The sequence below is a fragment of the Amblyraja radiata genome, chromosome 3 (genome assembly GCF_010909765.2).
Source record: "Amblyraja radiata isolate CabotCenter1 chromosome 3, sAmbRad1.1.pri, whole genome shotgun sequence".
Classification (NCBI taxonomy): domain Eukaryota; kingdom Metazoa; phylum Chordata; class Chondrichthyes; order Rajiformes; family Rajidae; genus Amblyraja; species Amblyraja radiata.
Genome location: NC_045958.1, coordinates 57779349 through 57801915, shown reverse-complemented (window position 1 = coordinate 57801915; position 22567 = coordinate 57779349). Strand labels below are relative to the sequence as shown.

Genomic DNA, 22567 nt, shown 5'->3' with positions numbered 1-22567 from the left:
TTCCTGTATCTTTTCCAGCACGTCCCTATACTTATCACTAAATCTTTTTTTGATAAATTAGAAAGGACAATATCTAAATTTTTATGGGGTAGCAAACCAGCTAGAATCCGAAAGGCGATACTGCAGTCTCCTAAGGTTTGGCACTTCCTGACTTTAGGCGATACTATTGGGCAACTAACTTGCAAAAACTCCTGTATTGGATGAATGATGATTGCGACCACCTACCGACCTGGGTACACATGGAAAAGGCGAGTTCACGTCTCCCGCTGCGGTCTGTCCTATGCTCCCAACTCCCCCTTCCTATAACATCTGTGGGTGCAGGCCCAATTGCGTCCCTCTCGCTCAAGATATGGAGTCAACTCAGGAAAAACTTCGGTTTACAAGGCCCTTCCATCTTGACCCCACTGCTTAAAAACCACATCTTTAAACCTTCAAGTACAGACCACGCATTCAAAACCTGGCATAGCAACGATATCAGTAGTATCAAAAACCTATACAAGGATGGCATCTTTTCGTCTTTTGCGGAGCTCTCGTCCAACTATAGCCTCCCAAACTCCCACCTTTTACGTTTTTTCCAGATTAGGGATTTTGTAAAGAAGACATTCTCCCATTTCCCAAATCGCCCCCCTGAAACCCTGACCGATACCATCTTAGCTCTAGATCCCAACCGGAAGAAATGCATCTCTGTTTTGTATAACTTGTTAGGGTCGGTTATGTTGAAACCTCATACCTCATTAAAAGCTGCGTGGGAGGGTGAGCTGAATACGAAACTAACAGACCAGCAATGGGACTCTGCCTTGGACTTGACCCATTCTTCCTCCATATGTGCCCGTCATGGCCTAATCCAATGCAAAGTCCTTCACAAAGTCCACTACACAAATGCAAGATTATCTAGAATTGACCCCGCTGTTAGGGACACCTGCAACAGATGTAATCAATCTCCTGCCAACCATAGCCATATGTTTTGGTCTTGCCCTAAGCTAGCAGCCTTTTGGAGGAGTGCTTTCGACTTGATAAGCAGAGCCTACGGCCAGACTATTCCTCCAAACCCACTGTCAGCCATTTTCGGTACCCCTCCCAACACCAACCTCTCTGTTGCGGGTTCTAGCTTTTACAACCTTGTTAGCCCGGAGACTGATCTTGCTTAACTGGAGGCTCACCTGTCCCCCGACACACACCCGCTGGATTAAGGAGGTGCTTTACAATTTAAAGCTTGAAAAACTTAGGTTCTCTCTCAAAGGCTCTACCAAGACATTCCTAGATACATGGAACCCTTTCTTGGTACTTGTTAACTCTCTCAACTTGTCCCCGGACTCGGAAGAGGACTGAGTGCTCTCCACCATTGTTCTGCTCTACTGCAACTGCTCTCCCATTAACCCCCCCCCACTTATTTATTTAATTACTTACTTATTTACTGTTATTAGTGACCCCCTTTTTATTTATTTTTTATTTTTTTTAGTACTTTTTGTTTCGTTTATCTTACCATATTTGTGTGGATGTGTATGTATGTGAGTGTTGTTTGTCCCCGTTTGGTTACGACCTGATTCGGGTGGGTTGAAGGTGGGTAAGGGTAAGGGCTTTGAGGGTCGCCTGCATACTGTTGCACAATTATGCCTTGACTGTCACTGTCTGTTATCATTGTATGTATGCAAATTGCTGTGAAATTCAAATAAAAAGATTTAAATCAAAAAAATATATATATATTATAACAAAAGGTTAAGTTTCCGAGGAAGGCTTTGCCCAAATGTCCCACTTTGTCCCTTTCAATTTCTTCGTTAGTTTCCTTCTCCCAGATGGCCTGTTTAATCGGCAAGTCTCTTGAATAGAGAAAGTCTGTCGGTTGTTCCTGAGGAATATGAACAATCACAAGGGTCCTGATCATGTTGTGATCGATTGTGAGTTGGTAGTAATCATGGGGAAGATATGATGGTCATAGGTTTCTTACTTGCAGGAGGAGGAGGAGGAGTGACCATCTGAGTGATGCTCAAGGGAAGCAGAGAGTGGTGAGGGAGCTAGGAAGATGTGGCAGAGATATAAAGGGATGCACGGCTACTTCTACTGGCCCACAAGCTGAGCTGTAAGGGAATTTACCTCATCACTTTATCACTTCATGCTTCCTTTCAACCCTTGGGTTTCATGAGGCCTGGGGAAAGTGGCTTTCTGTAGTTGAAAATGATTGTTTTAAAAATGCACACTGGCAGCCTTGCATTAATATTAAACAATATCCTGCCGTTTGTGAACAGATTAGTCATCCAAACTGCATCCTGGTTCCGTCTAAAACGGGAAGTATGCTGGTTTAAGGTGGGCTTGCATCTTGTTTCATTCTATTTAAACTTTCATCTCTGGCAGTAACCCATTCATCTTTGGGAGTTGAGGCTGCGCCCATTGTCTGTAATAAAGTCTCACATTGAGCTCTGCGCTACATGTAGTTTAATTGCAATTCAAATGTCCTATGACAAAACTCAGAGGCTTCAGATAAAAGCATTAGCTCCAAATTTTATGGCAGCATTTATGGATTCTTGGGGTAGATGCCGACTGTGATCTGAATCCGTCATTCTGCTTTAAATCTCTGCTTTCTTGTATATTCCTTCCGTTCTTCATAGAATTGTTTGCAGCTGCTGTACATACCTAAATTAAACACAGAAAAACTAGTAAATTTTAACAAATGCAGCCAGAAGGGGAAGTACTTTTACACTATGCGAGTCAGACGGAAAATCCAATTAGCAGAAATATGACGGATCCATTGATCTGTTTGGTCTCTTTTACATTGTTTTCACCTGGTACTTTGTCCACAGAATTGTAAATTGGTCCTACTGTGTAGGATAGTCCTGGTGTAAGGGTGATTGCTGGTCGATGCAGACTAACGATGGGCCGAAGGGCCTGTTTCCACGTATCTCTAAAGTCTAAATTCTTAGATTTCTGGTGACTATTTCCTCTTTGGGATAATAATGAATGAAGGAGGCTGTTTGGCTCATCCTTATTTATCATTTTATTTATCATTGCATCTTAACAGGTGTGGGACCAGCATTCTGGCATGCAGGTTTGCCACTGCTACACGGGTGGTTTTAAACTGAATAAGGGGGGATGGGATAGTGGAGGACGGAGTTAAAGGGAAACATTTTTTTTATTTGTGTGAGCGTAGAGACAGAGGGGTGTAAAATGAGGGTAGAAGCAATAGGTAGCAAGGTGAAAAGTAAAAGTGGCAGGCCGGCAAATCCAGGGCAAAAATCAAAAAGGGCCACTTTTCAAAATAATTGTATAAGGGGTAAGAGTGTTGTGAAAACAAGCTTGAAGGCTTTGTGTCTCAATGCAAGGAGCATTCGTAATAAGGTGGATGAATTGAATGTGCAGATAGCTATTAATGACTATGATATAGTTGGGATCACGGAGACATGGCTCCAGGGTGACCAAGGCTGGGAGCTGAACATCCAGGGATATTCAATATTCAGGAGGGATAGACAGAAAGGGAAAGGAGGTGGGGTAGCATTGCTGGTTAGAGAGCAGATTAACGCAATAGAAAGGAAGGACATTAGCTTTGAGGATGTGGAATCGATATGGGTAGAGCTGCGAAACACTAAGGGGCAGAAAACGCTAGTGGGAGTTGTGTACAGGCCACCTAACAGTAGTAGTGGAGTTGGGGATGGCATCAAACAGGAAATTAGAAATGCGTGCAACAAAGGTAAAACAGTTATAACGGGTGACTTCATGCTACATATAGATTGGGTGCATCAAATTGGCAAGGGTGCTGAGGAAGAGGATTTCTTGGAATGTATGCGGGATAGTTTTCTAAACCAACATGTAGAGGAACCAACGAGAGAGCAGGCTATTCTAGACTGGGTATTGAGTAATGAGGAAGGGTTAGTTAGCAGTCTTGTTGTGCGTGGCCCCTTGGGCAAGAGTGACCATAATATGGTTGAGTTCTTCATTAGGATGGAGAGTGACATCGTTAATTCAGAAACAAGGGTCCTGAACTTAAAGAAAGGTAACTTTGAGGGTATGAGACGTGAATTGGCCAAGATAGACTGGCGATTGATTCTTAATGGGTTGACGGTGGATATGCAATGGAAGGCATTTAAAGACTGCATGGATGAACTACAACAATTGTTCATCCCAGTTTGGCAAAAAAATAAATCAGGGAAGGTAGTGCATCCGTGGATAACAAGGGAAATCAGGGATAGTATCAAAACAAAAGATGAAGCATACAAATTAGCCAGAAAAAGCAGCCTACCAGAGGACTGGGAGAAATTCAGAGACCAGCAGAGGAGGACAAAGGGCTTAATTAGGAAAGGGAAAATAGATTATGAAAGAAAACTGGCAGGGAACATAAAAACTGACTGCAAAAGCTTTTATAGATATGTGAAGAGAAAAAGATTAGTTAAAACAAATGTAGGTCCCTTGCAGTCAGAAACGGGTGAATTGATCATGGGGAACAAGGACATGGCAGACCAATTGAATAACTACTTTGGTTCTGTCTTCACTAAGGAAGACATAAATAATCTGCCGGAAATAGCAGGGGACCAGGGGTCAAATGAGATGGAAGAACTGAGTGAAATCCAGGTTAGCCGGGAAGTGGTGTTAGGTAAATTGAATGGATTAAAGGCCGATAAATCCCCAGGGCCAGATAGGCTGCATCCCAGAGTACTTAAGGAAGTAGCCCCAGAAATAGTGGATGCATTAGTGATAATTTTTCAAAACTCTTTAGATTCTGGTATAGTTCCTGAGGATTGGAGGGTAGCTAATGTAACACCACTTTTTAAAAAGGGAGGGAGAGAGAAAACGGGGAATTACAGACCAGTTAGTCTAACGTCGGTAGTGGGGAAACTGCTAGAATCAGTTATTAAAGATGGGATAGCAGCACATTTGGAAAGTGGTGAAATCATTGGACAAAGTCAGCATGGATTTATGAAGGGTAAATCATGTCTGACGAATCTTATAGAATTTTTCGAGGATGTAACTAGGAGAGTGGATAAGGGAGAACCAGTGGATGTGTTATATCTGGACTCTCAGAAGGCTTTCGACAAGGTCCCACATAAGAGATTAGTATACAAACTTAAAGCACACGGTATTGGGGGTTCAGTATTGATGTGGATAGAGAACTGGCTGGCAGACAGGAAGCAAAGAGTAGGAGTAAACGGGTCCTTTTCACAATGGCAGGCAGTGACTAGTGGGGTACCGCAAGGCTCAGTTCTGGGACCCCAGCTATTTACGATATATATTAATGATTTGGACGAGGGAATTGAATGCAACATCTCCAAGTTTGCGGATGACACGAAGCTGGGGGGCAGTGTTAGCTGTGAAGAGGATGCTAGGAGGCTGCAAGGTGACTTGGATAGGCTGGGTGAGTGGGCAAATGCATGGCAGATGCAGTATAATGTGGATAAATGTGAGGTTATCCACATTGGTGGCAAAAACAGGAAAGTAGATTATTATCTGAATGGTGGCCGATTAGGAAAGGGGGAGATGCAACGAGACCTGGGTGTCATGGTACACCAGTCATTAAAAGTAGGCATGCAGGTGCAGCAGGCAGTGAAGAAGGCGAATGGTATGTTAGCATTCATAGCAAAAGGATTTGAGTATAGGAGCAGGGAGGTTCTACTGCAGTTGTACAGGGTCTTGGTGAGACCACACCTGGAGTATTGCGTACAGTTTTGGTCTCCTAATCTGAGGAAAGACATTCTTGCCATAGAGGGAGTACAGAGAAGGTTCTCCAGGCTGATTCCTGGGATGTCAGGACTTTCATATGAAGAAAGACTGGATAGACTCGGTTTGTACTTGCTAGAATTTAGAAGATTGAGGGGGGATCTTATAGAAACTTACAAAATTCTTAAGGGGTTGGACAGGCTAGATGCAGGAAGATTGTTCCCGATGTTGGGGAAGTCCAGAACAAGGGGTCACAGTTTAAGGATAAGGGGGAAATCTTTTACGACCGAGATGAGGAAAACATTTTTCACACAGAGAGTGGTGAATCTCTGGAATTCTCTGCCACAGAAGGTAGTTGAGGCCAGTTCATTGGCTATATTTAAGAGGGAGTTAGATGTGGCCCTTGTGGCTAAAGGGATCAGGGGGTATGGAGAGAAGACAGGTACAGGATACTGAGTTGGATGATCAGCCAAGATCATATTGAATGGCGGTGCAGGCTCGAAGGGCCGAATGGCCTACTCCTGCACCTATTTTCTATGTTTCTATTTGAGAAGCAGCCATCAGATTGTTAACAGCAACTGATTTTGATTTTGTTAATCCACAGGAGATTTTGATTGTATCATAAAACTATTTTTATACAGATTTTGAATGGGAGGAGGATTCTCACAGTAGTGCAGCAGGTGGAGCTGCTGGCTCACAGTGGCAGAATCACAGGCTCAATTCTGACCAGGATGCTGTCTGTGTGGACAGGGCCGGCCTTAAGCCAATTGGACCAATTGCTCCCAATTGGGCCCCGCACCAGAGTAATCTACTCTCGACTCGGGTAGATCTACCCCGGGTGGAGGGGGGGGAGAGCGAGTAGAGGGGTGAGAAAGGGGTAGACAGGGAGGGGGGTGTGACGGAGATTGGAGAAGGGGGTGAGGGAGAGGGGGAGGTGGGTCATTCCCTCACGGTCCCGGGGCAGCGCTACCGCCCCTCCAGTCGCCGTGCTTCACCCTCACACACCCGGCTCCTCCCCTCTCTCCCCGGGGAGACGCGGTGAACAGTACAGGGAGGGCCGGGCCGGGGGTTGGAGCAACATTTACAAACCTCGGCCTCAGCTCAAACCCGTCCACCCAGACCCCGGCATCCGCTCCTGCCGCCAGCCCTCCCCCTCCCTTCTCTCCTTCCCTACCCTCCCTCTCTTCCCTTCTTCCCTCCCTCCCTTCTTCCTCTCTCTTTTTTCCCTTCTCTCCTTCCCTCCCTCCCTTCTTTCTCTCCTACCCTCCCTCCCTTCTTTCTCTACTTCCGTCTCTCCTTCCTCCTTTCTCTCCCTCCCTCCCTTCTCTCCTTCCCTCCCACACACATGCACGTAATGCACAGACAACTAACACACACACACACACACACACACACACACACAACACACACACACACACACACACACACACACACACACACACACACACACACACACACACACACACACACACACACACACACACACACACACACACACACACATACACACACACACACACCTAAGTTAGGATGGGGTAGAAACCCAAAATTTAACGCCTGGACTGGTTTTTCACCAATAGTTATTGGTTTTCCAGGATCTAGTTAATTACATTTTTTTTTTTTCATTTCAAAGTCACTAAAACAAGTGGTATTGTAAAGGACCTGTCCCACTTGGGCGACCTAATCCGCGAGTCCAGAAGCGTGCCTTCGACCTTCAAGCCCGAGGGCACTCGCCTGGAAAGCCTCGAGCTGGATCGACCGGCCGCGTTGAAACCGCGAGCTGGATTGACTGAACCGAGAGTTGCATCTACCAACCGCACACACACACACACGCACGCACGCACACACACACACACACACACACACACACACACACACACACACACACACACACACACACACACACACACACACACACACACACACACACACATCGCGAAGGTGGGGACCAGGGACAGCGGAGGAGCGCTGTCTGCACGATGAAGAGGAAGGTAAACGGCTGCCACAATAACGGTAAGTCCTTTAGTGTGCGCGGGGGTGGGGGGAGAGAGAAGGGGGAGGGGGGGGGGGAGAGAGAAGGTGGAGGAGAAGGGGGGAAGGAGTGGTGACATATTTAAGAAGTTTAATAAAGTTAGCGGGCATTTTATCTTCCGGTGGGTCTTCCTAGGTCGTGAAACTCCAATGAGCCAATCAAAATGGTCAGTCAGTGAAGGAGATGGCCTACGGGTGCCCTCGAGTGCCAGTAAGTAAATAGCAACCCCACTCCACTGCACTACGAGTGAAAAACACCCATGCCGACCAAACTTTACTTGCGGAAAAATGTTCAACATGCTGAAAAATTTTCCGCGACCCAGCTGAGGCCGCAAGTAGGCGGGAACCTCCCTCGAACATGAAGGAGAGTTCCAGCCACCTCATACGACCTCCTAGGACCTCGTGTCGACCATGCTGCGAGTTTGAGTCCAGGGCAAACTCTTCTAAACTCGCAGCTTAGGTCGTTCAAGTGGGACAGGCCCTTAACTATGTACTTTTCAGAGGTGATCTACACATTTTGTTTGTTACTTGTAGGCTTACATGTATGCAATTTTATATTAAAATGTAGCTTAGATCTGTTTGCTCCTTTAACTCGCAGGCACTTTTTAAGCACACATTTTGATTACTTTCCATTCTACCATAGAGATATAAAGTCTTTAAAGACTTTATTTATATTTCTATGATTCTGCTGATCTTGACTAGAAACCTGGGGCTCACCAAAATTGTTCCCAATTGGGCCCCGCACCTCCTAAGGCCGGCCCTGTGTGTGGAGCTTTGCACATTCTCCCTGTGACTGTGGGTTTCAGCCGGGTGCTCCGGTTTCTCCCACATCCCAAAGTTGTGAGGGTTTGTACGTTAATTGGCCATGGTTGAAAAGGTGTGGATGCGAAAGTGGGATAATATTGAACTAGTATGAGCTGGTGATTGATGGTCAGCATGGGCTCGGTGAGGCAAAAAACCTGTTTTCAAGCTGTATATCTTTTTTTTAATGTTCAACTTACCACCAATAAGGATTAGACAGTAGAACTGCAATATATATGGAAAATGCACCAGAATGCGAATGGGTCCAGGTATTACAAAGGAGTTGGTTCCATAAAATTCAAAATACGGCAATGACTGATAAATGGCAATTACTGCAATAAAGGAAAAGTTTGTTAGTAAAGTGAACATTACAAACGAGCTGATTGAAGTAGCTAAAGACCTACATGGCTTCTATTCCAAGAGATGTACAGCAGAGTAGGAGACCATTTGACCCATCATGTCAGTCTTTGCTGCAGGCTAACTACACTAGCATCTCTGGATGCTTTAAACAGAGAGTTAGATAGAGCTCTTAAAGATAGCCGAGTCAGGGGATATGGGGAGAAGGCAGGAATGGGGTACTGATTGTGGATGATCAGTCATGATCACATTGAATAGCGGTGCTGGCTCGAAGGGCCGAATGGCCTACTCCTGCACCTTTAGTCTATTGTTTATTCTCAGTCTGAGAATGTGTAAGACGGAACTGCAGATGCTGGTTTCAACCGAAGATAGACACAAAATGCAGGAGTAACTCTGCGGGACAGGCAGCATCTCATGAGAAGGAATGGGTGGCGTTTCAGGTCGAGACCTGAAGAAGGTCTAATTCCTTTTCACAAGATTTCATATATTTCACATCCAATTACACTAAATGCAACAAGGATTATAGAAGTGCCCAGATACAAAAATAGAATCCAATCCAATACACAGTGGAGCTTTTTTTTGCCCTGGAGTCTCCTACCATGAGCTCACATTGTGTTCAGTTTGCCGTGTGCTAATGAGGATCTCTGCCTCCACCGTCCTTTTACCCTAGACCGTCACTATCGTGCCCTCTGGCTGAAAAATATTTCTTCCTACCTCTTCTCTAAAAAATCTCCCAGTTCTTGTAAATCTGTGCCCCCTGGTTATTGAGCTCTCTATTAAGAAACATCTCTTCCCATCCATTATCCAGACAGGTTACAAATGTCATTTACTTCACTTACTTCGTTACTTAATAAATGTTATGCTCTTCCAATAAAAATACTTCACCTTTTCACTTTCTCTCTCAGCTAATATTCTCCAAACCTGGCAGCTGCTTCTTAAATCTCTTCAGTGCCCAATCAATCCAATGGAGTATTTTCCACCATAATGTGATGACCAAACACAGCACACTATGGCAGCAGTGCCTCACAAGAGGTTTCCCTTGCAGTTCTTGTACCATCTCTGTTCTTGTATTCTCTGCTTCAGGAAAATAAAGAGAAATATCCCACAGTCTATGTGGCTTCCTTTACATTGGTGAAACCAAGCGAAGACATGCTGATCATTTCGCCAAGCACTTGGGCTTTGTCCACCATGGCCTGCTGAAGCTCCTGGTTGCTAACTATTTTAATTCCCATCCCATACCAGCCTTTCCCTCCTTGGCCTCCTCCACAGGAGACCCCGGGGGATGTACCTCTTGAAAACAGGTTCACCCTCATGGAAGCTGTCGGGACAGAAGACACTGCTGGTCTGAGCGGCGGACAGGTCTGCGATTCAAAACATGGCGCTGAAGCAAAGCCGAAGAGACAGACGTCGGCAGAGCCGTGGTAGTCGGGGACTCCATAGTGAGAGGTACAGACGGGTTTCTGCGGCAACAGGCGGGATTCAAGGATAGTGTGTTGCCTCCCTAGTGTCAGGATCCAGGATGTCACGGACCGATTACAGGGCATCCTCAAGGGTGAAGGTGAGCAGCCGGAAGTGGTACTGCATGTCGGCACAAATGACATCGGGAAGAAGAGGAAAGACATTTTGCAGCGTGACTTCAAAGAACTCGGAAGAAGGCTGAAAAGCAGGACCTCCAGTTTGCTTCCAGTTCCTCATGCTGGTGAGGGCAGGACCAGGGAGATAGGGAATCTGAATGTGTGGCCGAGGAGCTGGTGCAGGGATTTAAATTCTTAGACCACTGGGATCTGTTTTGGGGTAAGGATAAATTGTACAAAAGGGACGGGTTGCACCTTAACAGTAAGGGGGACCAGCATTTTGGCAGGCAGGTTTGCCACTAAATAGTGGGGAGGAGGAGAGAAACTGGAAACATAAGGATGGAGTTAAAGGGAAAGAGAGAATAAGAAAAGTTAAGAAAGACACCAGAATTAACAGGGCAGAAAACAGGGATAGGAGAGTATGGCCAAGTGAAATAGGAATCGATGTGAAAGGTGAGGGGCGTAGTGGATTAATATTATATATGAATACACGAAGTATAAGAAATAAAGTGGATGAGCTTGAGCCTCAGTCAGAAATTGGCAATTATGATGTGAGAATCACAGAGACATGGCTGCAAGAGGGCCAGGGCTGGGAACTGAATATTCAAGGGTATACATCCTATCGAAAAGGTAGACAGGTGGGCAGAGGGGGTGGGGTAGCTCTATTGGTGAGGAATGAAATTCAGTCCCTTGCGAGGGGTGACATAGAATCAGGAGATATAAAGTCAGTATGGATAGAACTGAGGAATTGTAAGGGTAAAAAGACCCTAATGGGAGTTATCTACAGGCCCCCAAACAGTAGCCTGGATATAGGGTGCAAGTTGAATCAAGAGTTACAATTGGCATGTCGTAATGGTAATGCTACTGTTGTTATGGGAGATTTCAACGTGAAGGTAGACTGAAAAAATCAGGTTGGTACTGGATCCCAAGAAAGGTTGTTTGTGGAGTGCCTCCGTGATGGATTCTTAGAGCAGCTTGTACTGGAGCCAACCAGGGAGATGGCAATTCTGGATTTAGTGTTGTGCAATGAATCAGATTGTATAAGGGAACTCAAGGTAAAGGAGCCATTAGGAGGTAGTGACCATAATATGATAAGTTTTAATCTACAATTTGAGGGGGAAGGGAAAATAGGAAGTGTCAGTATTATAGTTGAACAAAGGGGACTATTGGGTCATGAGGGAGGAGCTGGTCAAAGTTGACTGGAAAGATACCCTAGCAGGGATGGCCGTGGAACAACAATAGCAGATATTTCTGGGAAGATTACAGAAGGTGCAGGATCAGTTCATTCCAAAGAGAAAGAAAGATTCTAAAGGGGGGAATAGGTGACTGTGGCTGACAAGGGAAGTCACAGACTGTATATAAAAATAAAAGAGAAGTATAACATAGCAAAGATGAGCAGGAAGCCAGAGGATTGGGAAACTTTTAAAGAGCAACAGAAGATAACTAAAAGGCCAAGACGGGGAGAAAAGATGAGGTACGAAGGTAAGCAAGCCAAGAATATAAAGGAGGATAATAAAAGCTTCTTCAAGTATGTGAAGAGGAAAAAATTAGTTAAGACCAAAGATGGACCCTTGAAGACAGCAACAGGTGAATTTATTATGGGGAACAAGGAAATGGCAGATGAGTTGAACAGGTACTTTGGATCTATCTTTACTATGGAAGACACAAGCAATCTCCCAAATGTACTGGTGGCCAGAGGAGTTAGGGTTACGGAGGAACTGAAGGAAATTCACATTAGGCTGGAAATGGTGTTGGGTAGACTGATGGGACTGAAGACTGATAAATCCCCAGGGCCTGATGGTCTGCATCCCAGGGTATTTAAGGAAGTGGCTCCAGAAATCGTGGACGCGTTGGTGATCATTTTCCAATGTTCTATAGATTCAGTATCAGTTCTTGTAGATTGGAGGGTAGCTAATGTTATCTCACATTTTAAGATAGGCGGGAGAGAGAAAACATGGAATTATAGACCAGTTAGCCTGACATCGGTGGTGGGGAAGATGCTGGAGTCAATTATAAAAGATGAAGTAGCGGCACATTTGGATAGCAGTAACAGGATCGGTCCGAGTCAGCATGGATTTACGAAGGGGAAATCATGCTTGAATAATCTTCTGGAATTTTTTGAGGATGTAACCAGGAAAATGGACAAGGGAGAGCCAGTGGATGTAGTGTACCTGGACTTTCAGAAAGCCTTTGATAAGGTCCCACATAGGAGATTCATGAGCAAAATTAAAGCACATAGTATTGGTGGTAGAGTGCTGACATGGATAGAAAATTGGTTGGCAGACAGGAAACAAAGAGTAGGGATTAACGGGTTCCTTTCAGAATGGCAGGCAGTGACTAGTGGGGTACCGCAAGGCTCAGTGCTGGGACCGCAGCTATTTACAATATACATTCGTGATTTAGATGAAGAGATTAAGAGTAACTTTAGCAAATTTGCAGATGACACAAAGGTGGATGGCAGTGTGAACTGTGAGGAGGATGCTATTAGGATGCAGGGTGACTTGGACAGGTTGGGTGAGTGGGTGAATGCATGGCAGATACAGTTTAATGTGGATAAATTAGGTTATCCACTTTGGTGGCAAGAACAGGAAGGCAGATTATTATCTGAATGGTATCAAGTTGGGAAAAGATTCAGATTCAGATTCAATTTTAATTGTCATTGTCAGTGTACAGTACAGAGACAACGAAATGCATTTAGCATCTCCCTGGAAGAGCGACATAGCAAATGATTTAAATAAATAATAATAAGTGATAATAAGTGTCCGGGGGGTGGGGGGGTGATTGGCAGTCACCGAGGTACGTTGTTGAGTAGAGTGACAGCCGCCGGGAAGAAGCTGTTCCTGGACCTGCTGGTTCGGCAACGGAGAGACCTGTAGCGCCTCCCGGATGGTAGGAGGGTAAACAGTCCATGGTTGGGGTGAGAGCAGTCCTTGGCGATGCTGAGCGCCCTCCGCAGATAACGCTTGCTTTGGACAGACTCAATGGAGGGGAGCGAGGAACCGGTGATGCGTTGGGCAATTTTCACCACCCTCTGCAATGCCTTCCGGTCGGAGACAGAGCAGTTGCCATACCATACTGTGATGCAGTTGGTAAGGGGAAGTACAACGAGATCTGGGTGTCCTTGTTCATCGTCACTGAAAGTAAGCATGCAGGTACAGCAGGCAGTGAAGAAAGCTAATGGCATGTTGACCTTCATAACAAGAGGAATTGAGTATAGGAGCAAAGAGGTCCTTCTGCAGTTGTACATGGCCCTAGTGAGACCACACCTGGAGAATTGCGTGCAGTTTTGGTTTCCAAATTTGAGGAAAGACATTCTTGCTATTGAGGGAGTGCAGCGTAGGTTCACAAGATTAATTCCCGGGATGGCGGGACTGTCATATGTTGAAAGAATGGAGCGACTAGGCTTGTATACACTGGAATTTAGAAGGATGAGAGGGAATCTTATTGAAACATATGATTATTAAGAGGCAGGAAACATGTTCCCGATGTTGCAGGGGTCCAGAACCAGGGGCCACAGTTTAAGAATAAGGGATAGGCCATTTAGAACAGAGATGAGGAAAACAATTTTCACCCAGAGAGTTGTGAATCTGTGGAATTCTCTGCCTCAGAAGGCAGTGGAGGCCAATTCCCTGGATGCTTTCAAGAGAGAATTAGATAGAGCTCTTAAAGATAGTGGAGCCAAGGGATATGGGGAGAAGGCAGGAACGGGGTACTGATTGTGGATGATCAGCCATGATCACAATGAATGGTGGTGCTGGCTCGAATGGCCGACCTGCACCTATTATCTATTACCATAGTGAGGCCACATAAACGGGAAGAACATAACCTCATATTCTCCTTTCTTAGCTTGTGACCAAATGATATGAGCATTGAATTCACAAGTAATACCCCCGAACCCTCCTCTCTTTTCCCTTCTCCCCTCGTGTGCACACATTTCTTCCATTACCCTATTCACCCTATTCCTTCCACTTGCTCCGTATCCTCACCTTCCATCCCCAAATCCCATATTATTCCCCCTCTCTCTCATTTTCATTTGCTTACATCCATGCAATCCCTCCGGCTTTATATTCCACTTCCCTCCTTTCTTTATCTGACACCCATTTGTTTCCATTTCACCTCTAGTATCTGTCATTCTGCCCATCACCCCCTCCATCACCTGTATCCATCTATCATGTGTAAGGCTTTTCCCCACCCACACCTCCTTTCCAGGGTTCTTCCCTATAGTCCATTAGTCTGAAGAAGGGAGTATGAAGGAAATGCAGATGCTGGTTCTCACCAAAGATAGACACAAAATGCAGGAGTAACTCGGCGGGAGTAAACTCAGGCAGCATCTCTGTTCTCGACCCAAACCGTCACCTCTTCCTTCTATCCAGAGATGCTGCCTGTCCTGCTGAGTTACTCCAGCATTTTGTGTCTATCTTCGGTCTGAAAAAGGGTCTGGACCCAAACTGTCATCTGTATATTTCCCTCCACAGATACTGCCTAATCCACTGAGATTCTCCAGCCGCTTGTGGTTTGCTCAAGAGTCCAGCATTTGCAATTTCCTGTTCTCCGTCCCACATATCCTTTTGTCCATCTTATCAATCTTATCAACCTTTCCTGCTATCTTCTGTGGTCATGCTTTCAAAACGATCTCTGAACCATGATATGTAATATTTGTTTATTTGCCAGTGGCCACACACACTCTACAGTAAAAGTAATACTTACCCATTTTTTTTAAATCACATGACCAGACCACATATCTTCCTAGGTAGACAAAAATGCTGGAGAAACTCAGCGGGTGAGGCAGCATCTATGGAGCGAAGGAAACAGGCACCGTTTCGGGCTGAAACCCTTCTTCAGACTTTCCTGTAGGCTTTAGCTTTCTTCATCTGTCTCATAGTCAATCTTTGCATCATTGAAGTGCTAATTCCCTTTAATGATCTATATCAGTGTTGAAGGCATAAGCCTACGTCATTGATATCTAAATAATAAAGGGAAGTAGTATGAAGACTAGCGAAACCACAGTGAAAACCCTTGGTTGCCATTATCTGTTGCTTCCTAATTTTGGATCCATTGTTCACATGTCCTTTTGTTTAATTGTAATATTTGCACAGCAAACACCCTGCACAAATCCATATCGTCCCCATTCATTTCATGACTTATTACTGTTTTTATCTTCTCAAAACTCAACAATGTTCATCCGACAGAAACTTTACAAATTTATACTCTTTATTAATTGGTGCCTTTCCAAATGATGATATTAAACTGTTCTTTTTTTTTCCTAATAAGTTACCCATGACAAGGATAGACAGACTGGTCTATAATAAGTCTCCACTTTTCTCCTGGTTTAAATAAAAATAGATCTTTTACAGACTCTGCGAAGCTGCAGTATTTGTGGACTACAGACTTTCAAGATTTCCCAGCTTATTCTGTCACCATCAAATGAAGGAAATAGTTGTTGCATGGAAGGTATGTGGTTCTGAAGGCCCTGTTGCGACTGTACAAAGTGATTGGATACAGGATCACCTCCACAATCTATTCCCTCACCTCTTCCCCACCCCCATCCCAATCATTAAGTGTCTCTGAGATATATACAAAGGACATGTTTGCCATTTCCCTATAGGGGAGAATCTAGAATAATTTGAGGGCGAGCCACCCCTGGCTGATGCAGTAATCTGATTTAGAGCTCTGGGCACAACAAAGTTAAAGGATTTGTCCAAATTCCATTTTGCCTTTTATGGCTACTGAGCAACACAGTGTATTTAAAACTGCCTTTCACCTCTGGTTGTGATCCTGGCTGGAGATAAAGGATGAAAGTCTCGTCACTCGAGTCACAAATGAATTGTGACAGACTCCACCCTATTTCCAGTCAGAATAAATCCACAGTACAGAACTGGTCTGAAAGGGCTGTTGAATATGACAAGACTCAGTTGACAGGCCCAGACTGTGGAGAATTGAAATGTCATGCTTATATAGCAGAGGGAACTCTTCTGAAGCATAGGTTGAAAAGCAATCACATTGACAGGTCAGAGCTTCACAACTGAGCCTAACTATTAAAAAACATTTAAGATATCAGTCATCTTTGTAAACTTTTTTGAATAACTACTCTGGTCTTATTTACTGCGTTTTCTGTTGCAGACATCACCCTCTGCTGTTTGTAATAGCCCTGTCCCACGGTGCGAGTCCACCTACGAGTTATCCCACGTTAAAGAAAAAATCAAACTCGTGGTTTTCCACGAGATTCCAAGTTTATTTTAAGAATAAGGAGTAAGCCATTTAGAACGGAGACGAGGAAACACTTTTTCTCACAGAGAGTGGTGAGTCTGTGGAATTCTCTGCCTCAGAGGGCGGTGGAGGCAGGTTCTCTGGATGCTTTCAAGAGAGAGCTCGATAGGGCTCTTAAAAATAGCAGAGTCAGGGTATATGGGGAGAAGATCATTGGGGATGATCAGCCATGATCACATTGAATGGCGGTGCTCGCTCGTAGGGCCAAATGGCCTACTCCTGCACCTATTGTCTATTGTCTTTATGTTCACGAGGTTCAACGAGTTCCCACATGTATGTCTAAGTTTGCTGTTTACTTCCCATTTCTGCGATGTACCAAGTTCCTCTCCCGAGTTACTCTTGAGCCAACAACGACTACCGACGTGCGGAAAAATCATCACATGATAAAAATGATGTCATGCAGTTTTTTTTTTACTATTAAAAGCTCCCTTGGTTAAATTTCTTAGGGTTACGGAATCAAGGGATATGGAGAGAAAGCAGAAACGGGGTACTGATATTGGATGATCAGCCATGATCATATTAAATGGCAATGCTGGCTCGAAGGGCCGAATGGCCTACTCCTGCACCTATTTGCTATGTGTTTATACCTTTTAAATGGTTTGACATGCGTTTCAGGATTCAAACATCTGTCTTTTCCAATATCCCTTTCCCTGTATTTCTCTTGGGCTTTTCCTCTCTTTCCCCAACTCCTATCTCCTCCATCTGCCAGTCCATCTGAGTGTAGATATGAAGTTCTTCTTGGCTGTCTATCTGTATGTGTGGACTTTCCATTAAAAGTCATCCATGATCATTATCTCACAATCCTTCAGGTGTTTTTGCCACTCATTTCTCATCGAGGCATGGGTTCATACAACACAGAAACAGGCTCCTCCGCCCACCATGTCCATTCCAACCATAGCCTTCCTGACCGTTATTCGAGTTCTGGCCCATATACTTTGTAAACCTGCCTCCGTCGTGTTCTCAGATTACGGCTACAGTACTTACTGGGTTGAGAAAAAAATCATCAGATGCCCTCTATTCCGCCTGCTGCTCACGTTAAATCTACGCCCTTTGATGAGTTCAATTAATCTGATTATTGTCTGTCCTCATTCATTTCATTATACATTCACTTGAGCAGCGTGTGTCACTGCTCCAGGGACTCGGGTTCGATTCTAACCTCCTGTACTATTTTATGGAGTTTCCCCCAAGTGCTCCCTTTCGCTCCCCGCACGCTGCTTTGTTGTATGAATGCTCCCCGCAACACCTGCTGTGTTGTATGAACCCATGACTCGATGAGAAATGAATGGCAAAAACACCCGAAGGACTGTCACCTTCCCCCGATGTGTCGGTGAGTGGTCGAATGGGGCTCAGGTGGGAAATTGATGTGAATGCGGGCAGAAATGAGATTGAGGTAAATGAGTGTTTGACGGCTGGCTCAGTGGGCCGAAGGGCCTGTTTACGCCCTTTGGGACATTTTCAACAGGTGTGTGCGCTGCCATACACGAAGCTTCGCTATTTGTAAAGGTTTCTTGTCTAATGTATTTTTTTAAACTCACTGAACCCGAGTTTTGGGATTTTTCAATATATAGGCTGACGGTTGGTACATTTCTCACCCCTGTTTATTCATCGCTCGGCAGACTGTATTTCGGGGATCTCGCCTCACACCTGTATCATTGGCCACGTTATCATATCCTGCGCTGTCTTATCCGTGACAGTGGATGGTAGCGAACGACCCCAAAGGATATTCCCCTTCGTGTTGGCAAAGTTTAGCAATTGCTATATTTTTCACCTAAAGGCGATTTATTTTTAAGAGTTGGTGTGGATCATTTCATTTTCAAATATTCTTATTCAAACAAGAGATGGACACAAAAAGCTGGAGTAACTCAGCGGGTCAGACAGCATCTCCAGAGAAAAGGAATAGGCAACACTTCGGGTTGAGACTCTTTTTTTCAGCGATGCTGCATGACTCGCTGAGCTACTCCAGCTTTTTGAATCTGTCTTCGGTGTAAACCACCATCTGCCGTTCCTTCCCACACTTATTCAAACAGGAATGCATTCACCCCCTCCCCGCCCCACATAACGCACCAAACCTCTGAAGCAATAATGTGAAAGGCACATAAACAAGGGAAGTGACCTGCCCTTGGAAATCTGGAAATATTGGTTGTTAGTCGCTCTATTCCAAAGGCCAAGGTGAGATTCCCACAGGTGGCTCCAGCATCAGGGGATCATTCCTGACAGGCAGACTTGGCCAACCTTTTTTTACTCACCTTTTTTTACCTCTGTCCAACTGCCGAGTACCCACGAGTTAATACGGTAAACTCACAAGTCACTACGGTAAACTCACGGGCTACTACGGTATTACAACGAGATTAAAAGTATCAACATTTTCCTTCAAGAGTATATTTAACTCGTGGAAATCTTTCAATATGTTGAAAAATTTTCACGAGTTAACCCGTTTCCCGAGTACCTGCCAGTACGTGACGAGTCGCTAAGTTACGTCCACGAGCTCCGACGTTCCCGCGACGTTCATTCTACGTGATTACCACGAGTTTGATTTGTTTTTAACTCGGGATAACTCGTGTGTGGACTCGCACCGTGGGACAGTGGTTTAAGTGTGATACAAGTTCCATAGTTCCACTTTAACTTTTCAATTCTGCCACTCTCTAGTTAGATTTGTGAGATGGAAGGAGATTTTGTCAAAACTTTTTCCCCCATTGAGTTCACATTTGTAATAAAAACCAAAACATAACTATTCTCATCTATTTCTTTCAACACCTCACATTCTTTCTGGGCATTCCACCGGGGTAATATCAATGGTATTAATATTGAATTTTCCAACTTCAGGTAACCCATACTACCTGTGTACCCACCCCTTTCCGATCCATCTCTGGTCTTCCGACATGTCCCTTTTCCTTTTCTACCTCCCTCCAGACCCTCACCATCTATTATCATCCATCCTGGTTCCATCCACCCGCCACCCACCACCCACACACTTCCCTCATCTGGTCCATTTGCCCTTCATCTCTCCCTTAATAGTTCCATTATCGCCATCCTTACTCATTAGATTCCATCACTGGTAGTCTTTGTGTTTCTGCTCGTCATCCTGCTAGTGGTCTTCACATTAACCCTCCCCTCTCCGCACCTGGCTTATTTCAGATGGAGGCCGAGGGGAGGTACCAGGGAGAGAGGATGAGGGGTGTGCGGAGTGGCGCAGGAATGAGGGTTAGGAGAAGTGGCGTGGTTATCTTAAGGGAGATATGGTCTCTGTTCCACTGGGAACGTGTCCAGGACTTACTCGGAAGGATTCTGCATTTGCCACCTATGCAGGCAACTTGTCCAAGAATCATTCCTCGCACTGGAACAAATTCTGTCCTGACATGATTTATTCCCAATTACCCCATCACTTATTCAGTTCATGCAATAACATACTCCGGATTACCAATTCAGTTCTACACAAACGCAATCTCATCCCTTCATTATCTTGTAAACTTTGATGAAATCACTCCTCTGTCTGCAGTTCCATCTGTTTTTTTGTCGGGTGGGGGCTTTTAAACTGAACAATAATCTAGCCTTCAAGCACCTCATATTCCGCTTGGGGAGTCTGCATCCTGCAGGCATGAACATTGAATTCTTCCAATTTTGTTAGCCCTTGCTGTCTCCTCCCCTTCCCCAGCTCCTCCTCCTTTTTCCTTTCTTCTCCCCGCCATCCCCCATCAGTCTGAAGAAGGGTTTCGGCCCGAAACGTTGCCTATTTCCTTCGCTCCATAGATGCTGCTGTACCCGCTGAGTTTCTCCAGCATTTTTGTGTACCTTCGATTTTCCAGCATCTGCAGTTCCTTCTTAAACAATTCCTTCTTAATAATCTAGCCTTCTTAAACTTCAATAGCTGCTTTAATGTGAGGAGACTTTTCTTACTGGGTTTTTGGCAATACATTGTACTGCCAAGGATTTCAAAGTCGTCCTCTGATATGCCCTTTGCAAAGTAGGGAAGCAATAGTGGTAGTTAAAAGATGGACAAATAACAGATGAAATTATTTTAAAAAAAACCATAATGCATATGGGCCCAAATATATTCCACAGCAATCATATCTTACCAGAGATAATAGTTTAGTTTAAATACCTTCAGCCAAGGTTATTAACGGATAAAGAGGCACCCAAATGGAATGATGAATCCAGGTCAAAATATGATAATCGCTCCCAATGTTTGTTAGCATGTTATATGGATGTCTGTTAATTAGAAGAAAATGATTCGTTATTTTACAATGTATTTTCAATGCAAAAATGTAACATCTGTGATGTCACGGACGGTACATTGTAATTTCGTAGCATTTCTACCTCTCATTTCACAAATAAAAAAATTCAAGATCAGTAACAATTCTATTATTAGAAAGTTTTACCATTGCCTGGTCTGAAAATGTTTCACATTTTATGAAATTAATCCAGACAAACTAGATAAATGCTGAGGTCATGTTAATGTTAATGTGATTCCGATTAATATACGGAGGCGGACTCGAGGCAGCATCATGTCAGGACAGAACTAGTTCCAGTGAGAGGAATGGTTCTTGGACAAGTTGCCTGCATAGGTGGCAAATGCAGAATCCTTCCGAGTAAGTCCTGGACACGTTCCCAGTGGAACAGAGACCACATCCCTCATCCTCTCTCCCTGGTACCCGCTGAGATACTCCAGCACTTTATGCCTTGTTCGGTTGACCTTTGTGCTCCTTAACATTAGGCAAAAATGGCTTTCAGAAAAAAATAGATAAATGCTACATTTAAAGGTAATGGCGTTTGTAATTAATGATGCAGAAAGGATGGGTCTAGACCAGAAGCGTCACCCATTCCTTCTCTCCAGAGGTGCTGCCTGTCCCGCTGATACCCCAACTTTTGTGTCAATTGAGACTGAGAAGCTAGATCTGGTTTGGTTACCAAGTGCAACTGCTAATTTGTTTTATTATTGTTCCTTTTTTATACAGTATTTACTTGTTATGTTAATGTATCTACAATACAATACAATACAATTCAATTTATTGTCATTTGCATCTGCAAATCTGCAGCAAGTAAAACATTTGTTGTTCAGCGTCCAATGCAACTCTTGACACTTGATAAGTACAGGAGGAGATGGTGGGGGAAGAGAGAAAATAGTAACTTGTGCTGATAAGATGAAATGAAGAGAAGTTGGAAGAAACCCAAGTGGAATATTATCACAGCTACAATTTAAAGGTGGGCAGAATGGCCTCTTTCTGTTAGATGCAAAATGCTGGAGCAATTCAGTGGATCAGGCAACATCTCTGGAGAAACAGAATGGGTAACGCTTTGGATTGGGACCCTTCTTCAGACCTATTTCTATTTCTGGCCTTTTCGGTGCTGAAAAAGCGAAGTAATTCTTTTTGGAGTATGATTCCTCTGATAATGCTTTGCCTGAGTAACTTTCAATCAAGCTATTGACCGCAATAGTTTAAGTGGACAGAATTTGGATACACAAAATGTCAGATCCCTGGCTGTTTCGAATTAAAAAGGCAAGAACAAGCAAGGCTTTCAATACATTTTACAAATATGGGATGATTGAACAAAGCAACCTAGACCCTAAAATATCCAAAAATATTTTATCCAACATGGTTATGGCATGCGCGGAATTTGAAAGATTCCTCTTTTCATCGTCTCTCTCCACTGTGAGAAGGAATCCAAAGATGCTGCCTGTCCCGCTGAGTTACTCCAGCATTTTGTGTCTATCGATTGTATTGCCTTTCTGCTGACTAGTTAGCATGCAACAAAAAGCTTTTCACTGTACTTCGGTACACATGACAATAAATGAAAGTGAACTGAACAGAACTGGAGGTTGGAATTTACAGTGGGGAGAGCAGTAGGGGGTTATTGGAATGTTGTATCAAAGAGCTATCACACATAAAGAGCTGATTGGC

At 44.3% G+C, this 22567-nt stretch overlaps 1 protein-coding gene across 1 annotated transcript in view; it reads right to left on the bottom strand.

The window, feature by feature from the left end:
* Positions 1-2415: 2415 nt before the first annotated feature.
* hacd4 (3-hydroxyacyl-CoA dehydratase 4) overlaps positions 2416-22567 on the bottom strand; it is a 55029-nt gene continuing 34877 nt past the window's right edge. The window contains exons 5-7 of the mRNA XM_033017833.1: positions 20770-20876; positions 8673-8804; positions 2416-2628 (exon numbers count right to left, since the gene is read on the bottom strand). Of these exons, the coding sequence (XP_032873724.1) occupies positions 2552-2628; positions 8673-8804; positions 20770-20876 (316 nt within the window). The 3' untranslated portion in view covers positions 2416-2551. The remainder of the gene's footprint in view (positions 2629-8672; positions 8805-20769; positions 20877-22567) is intronic.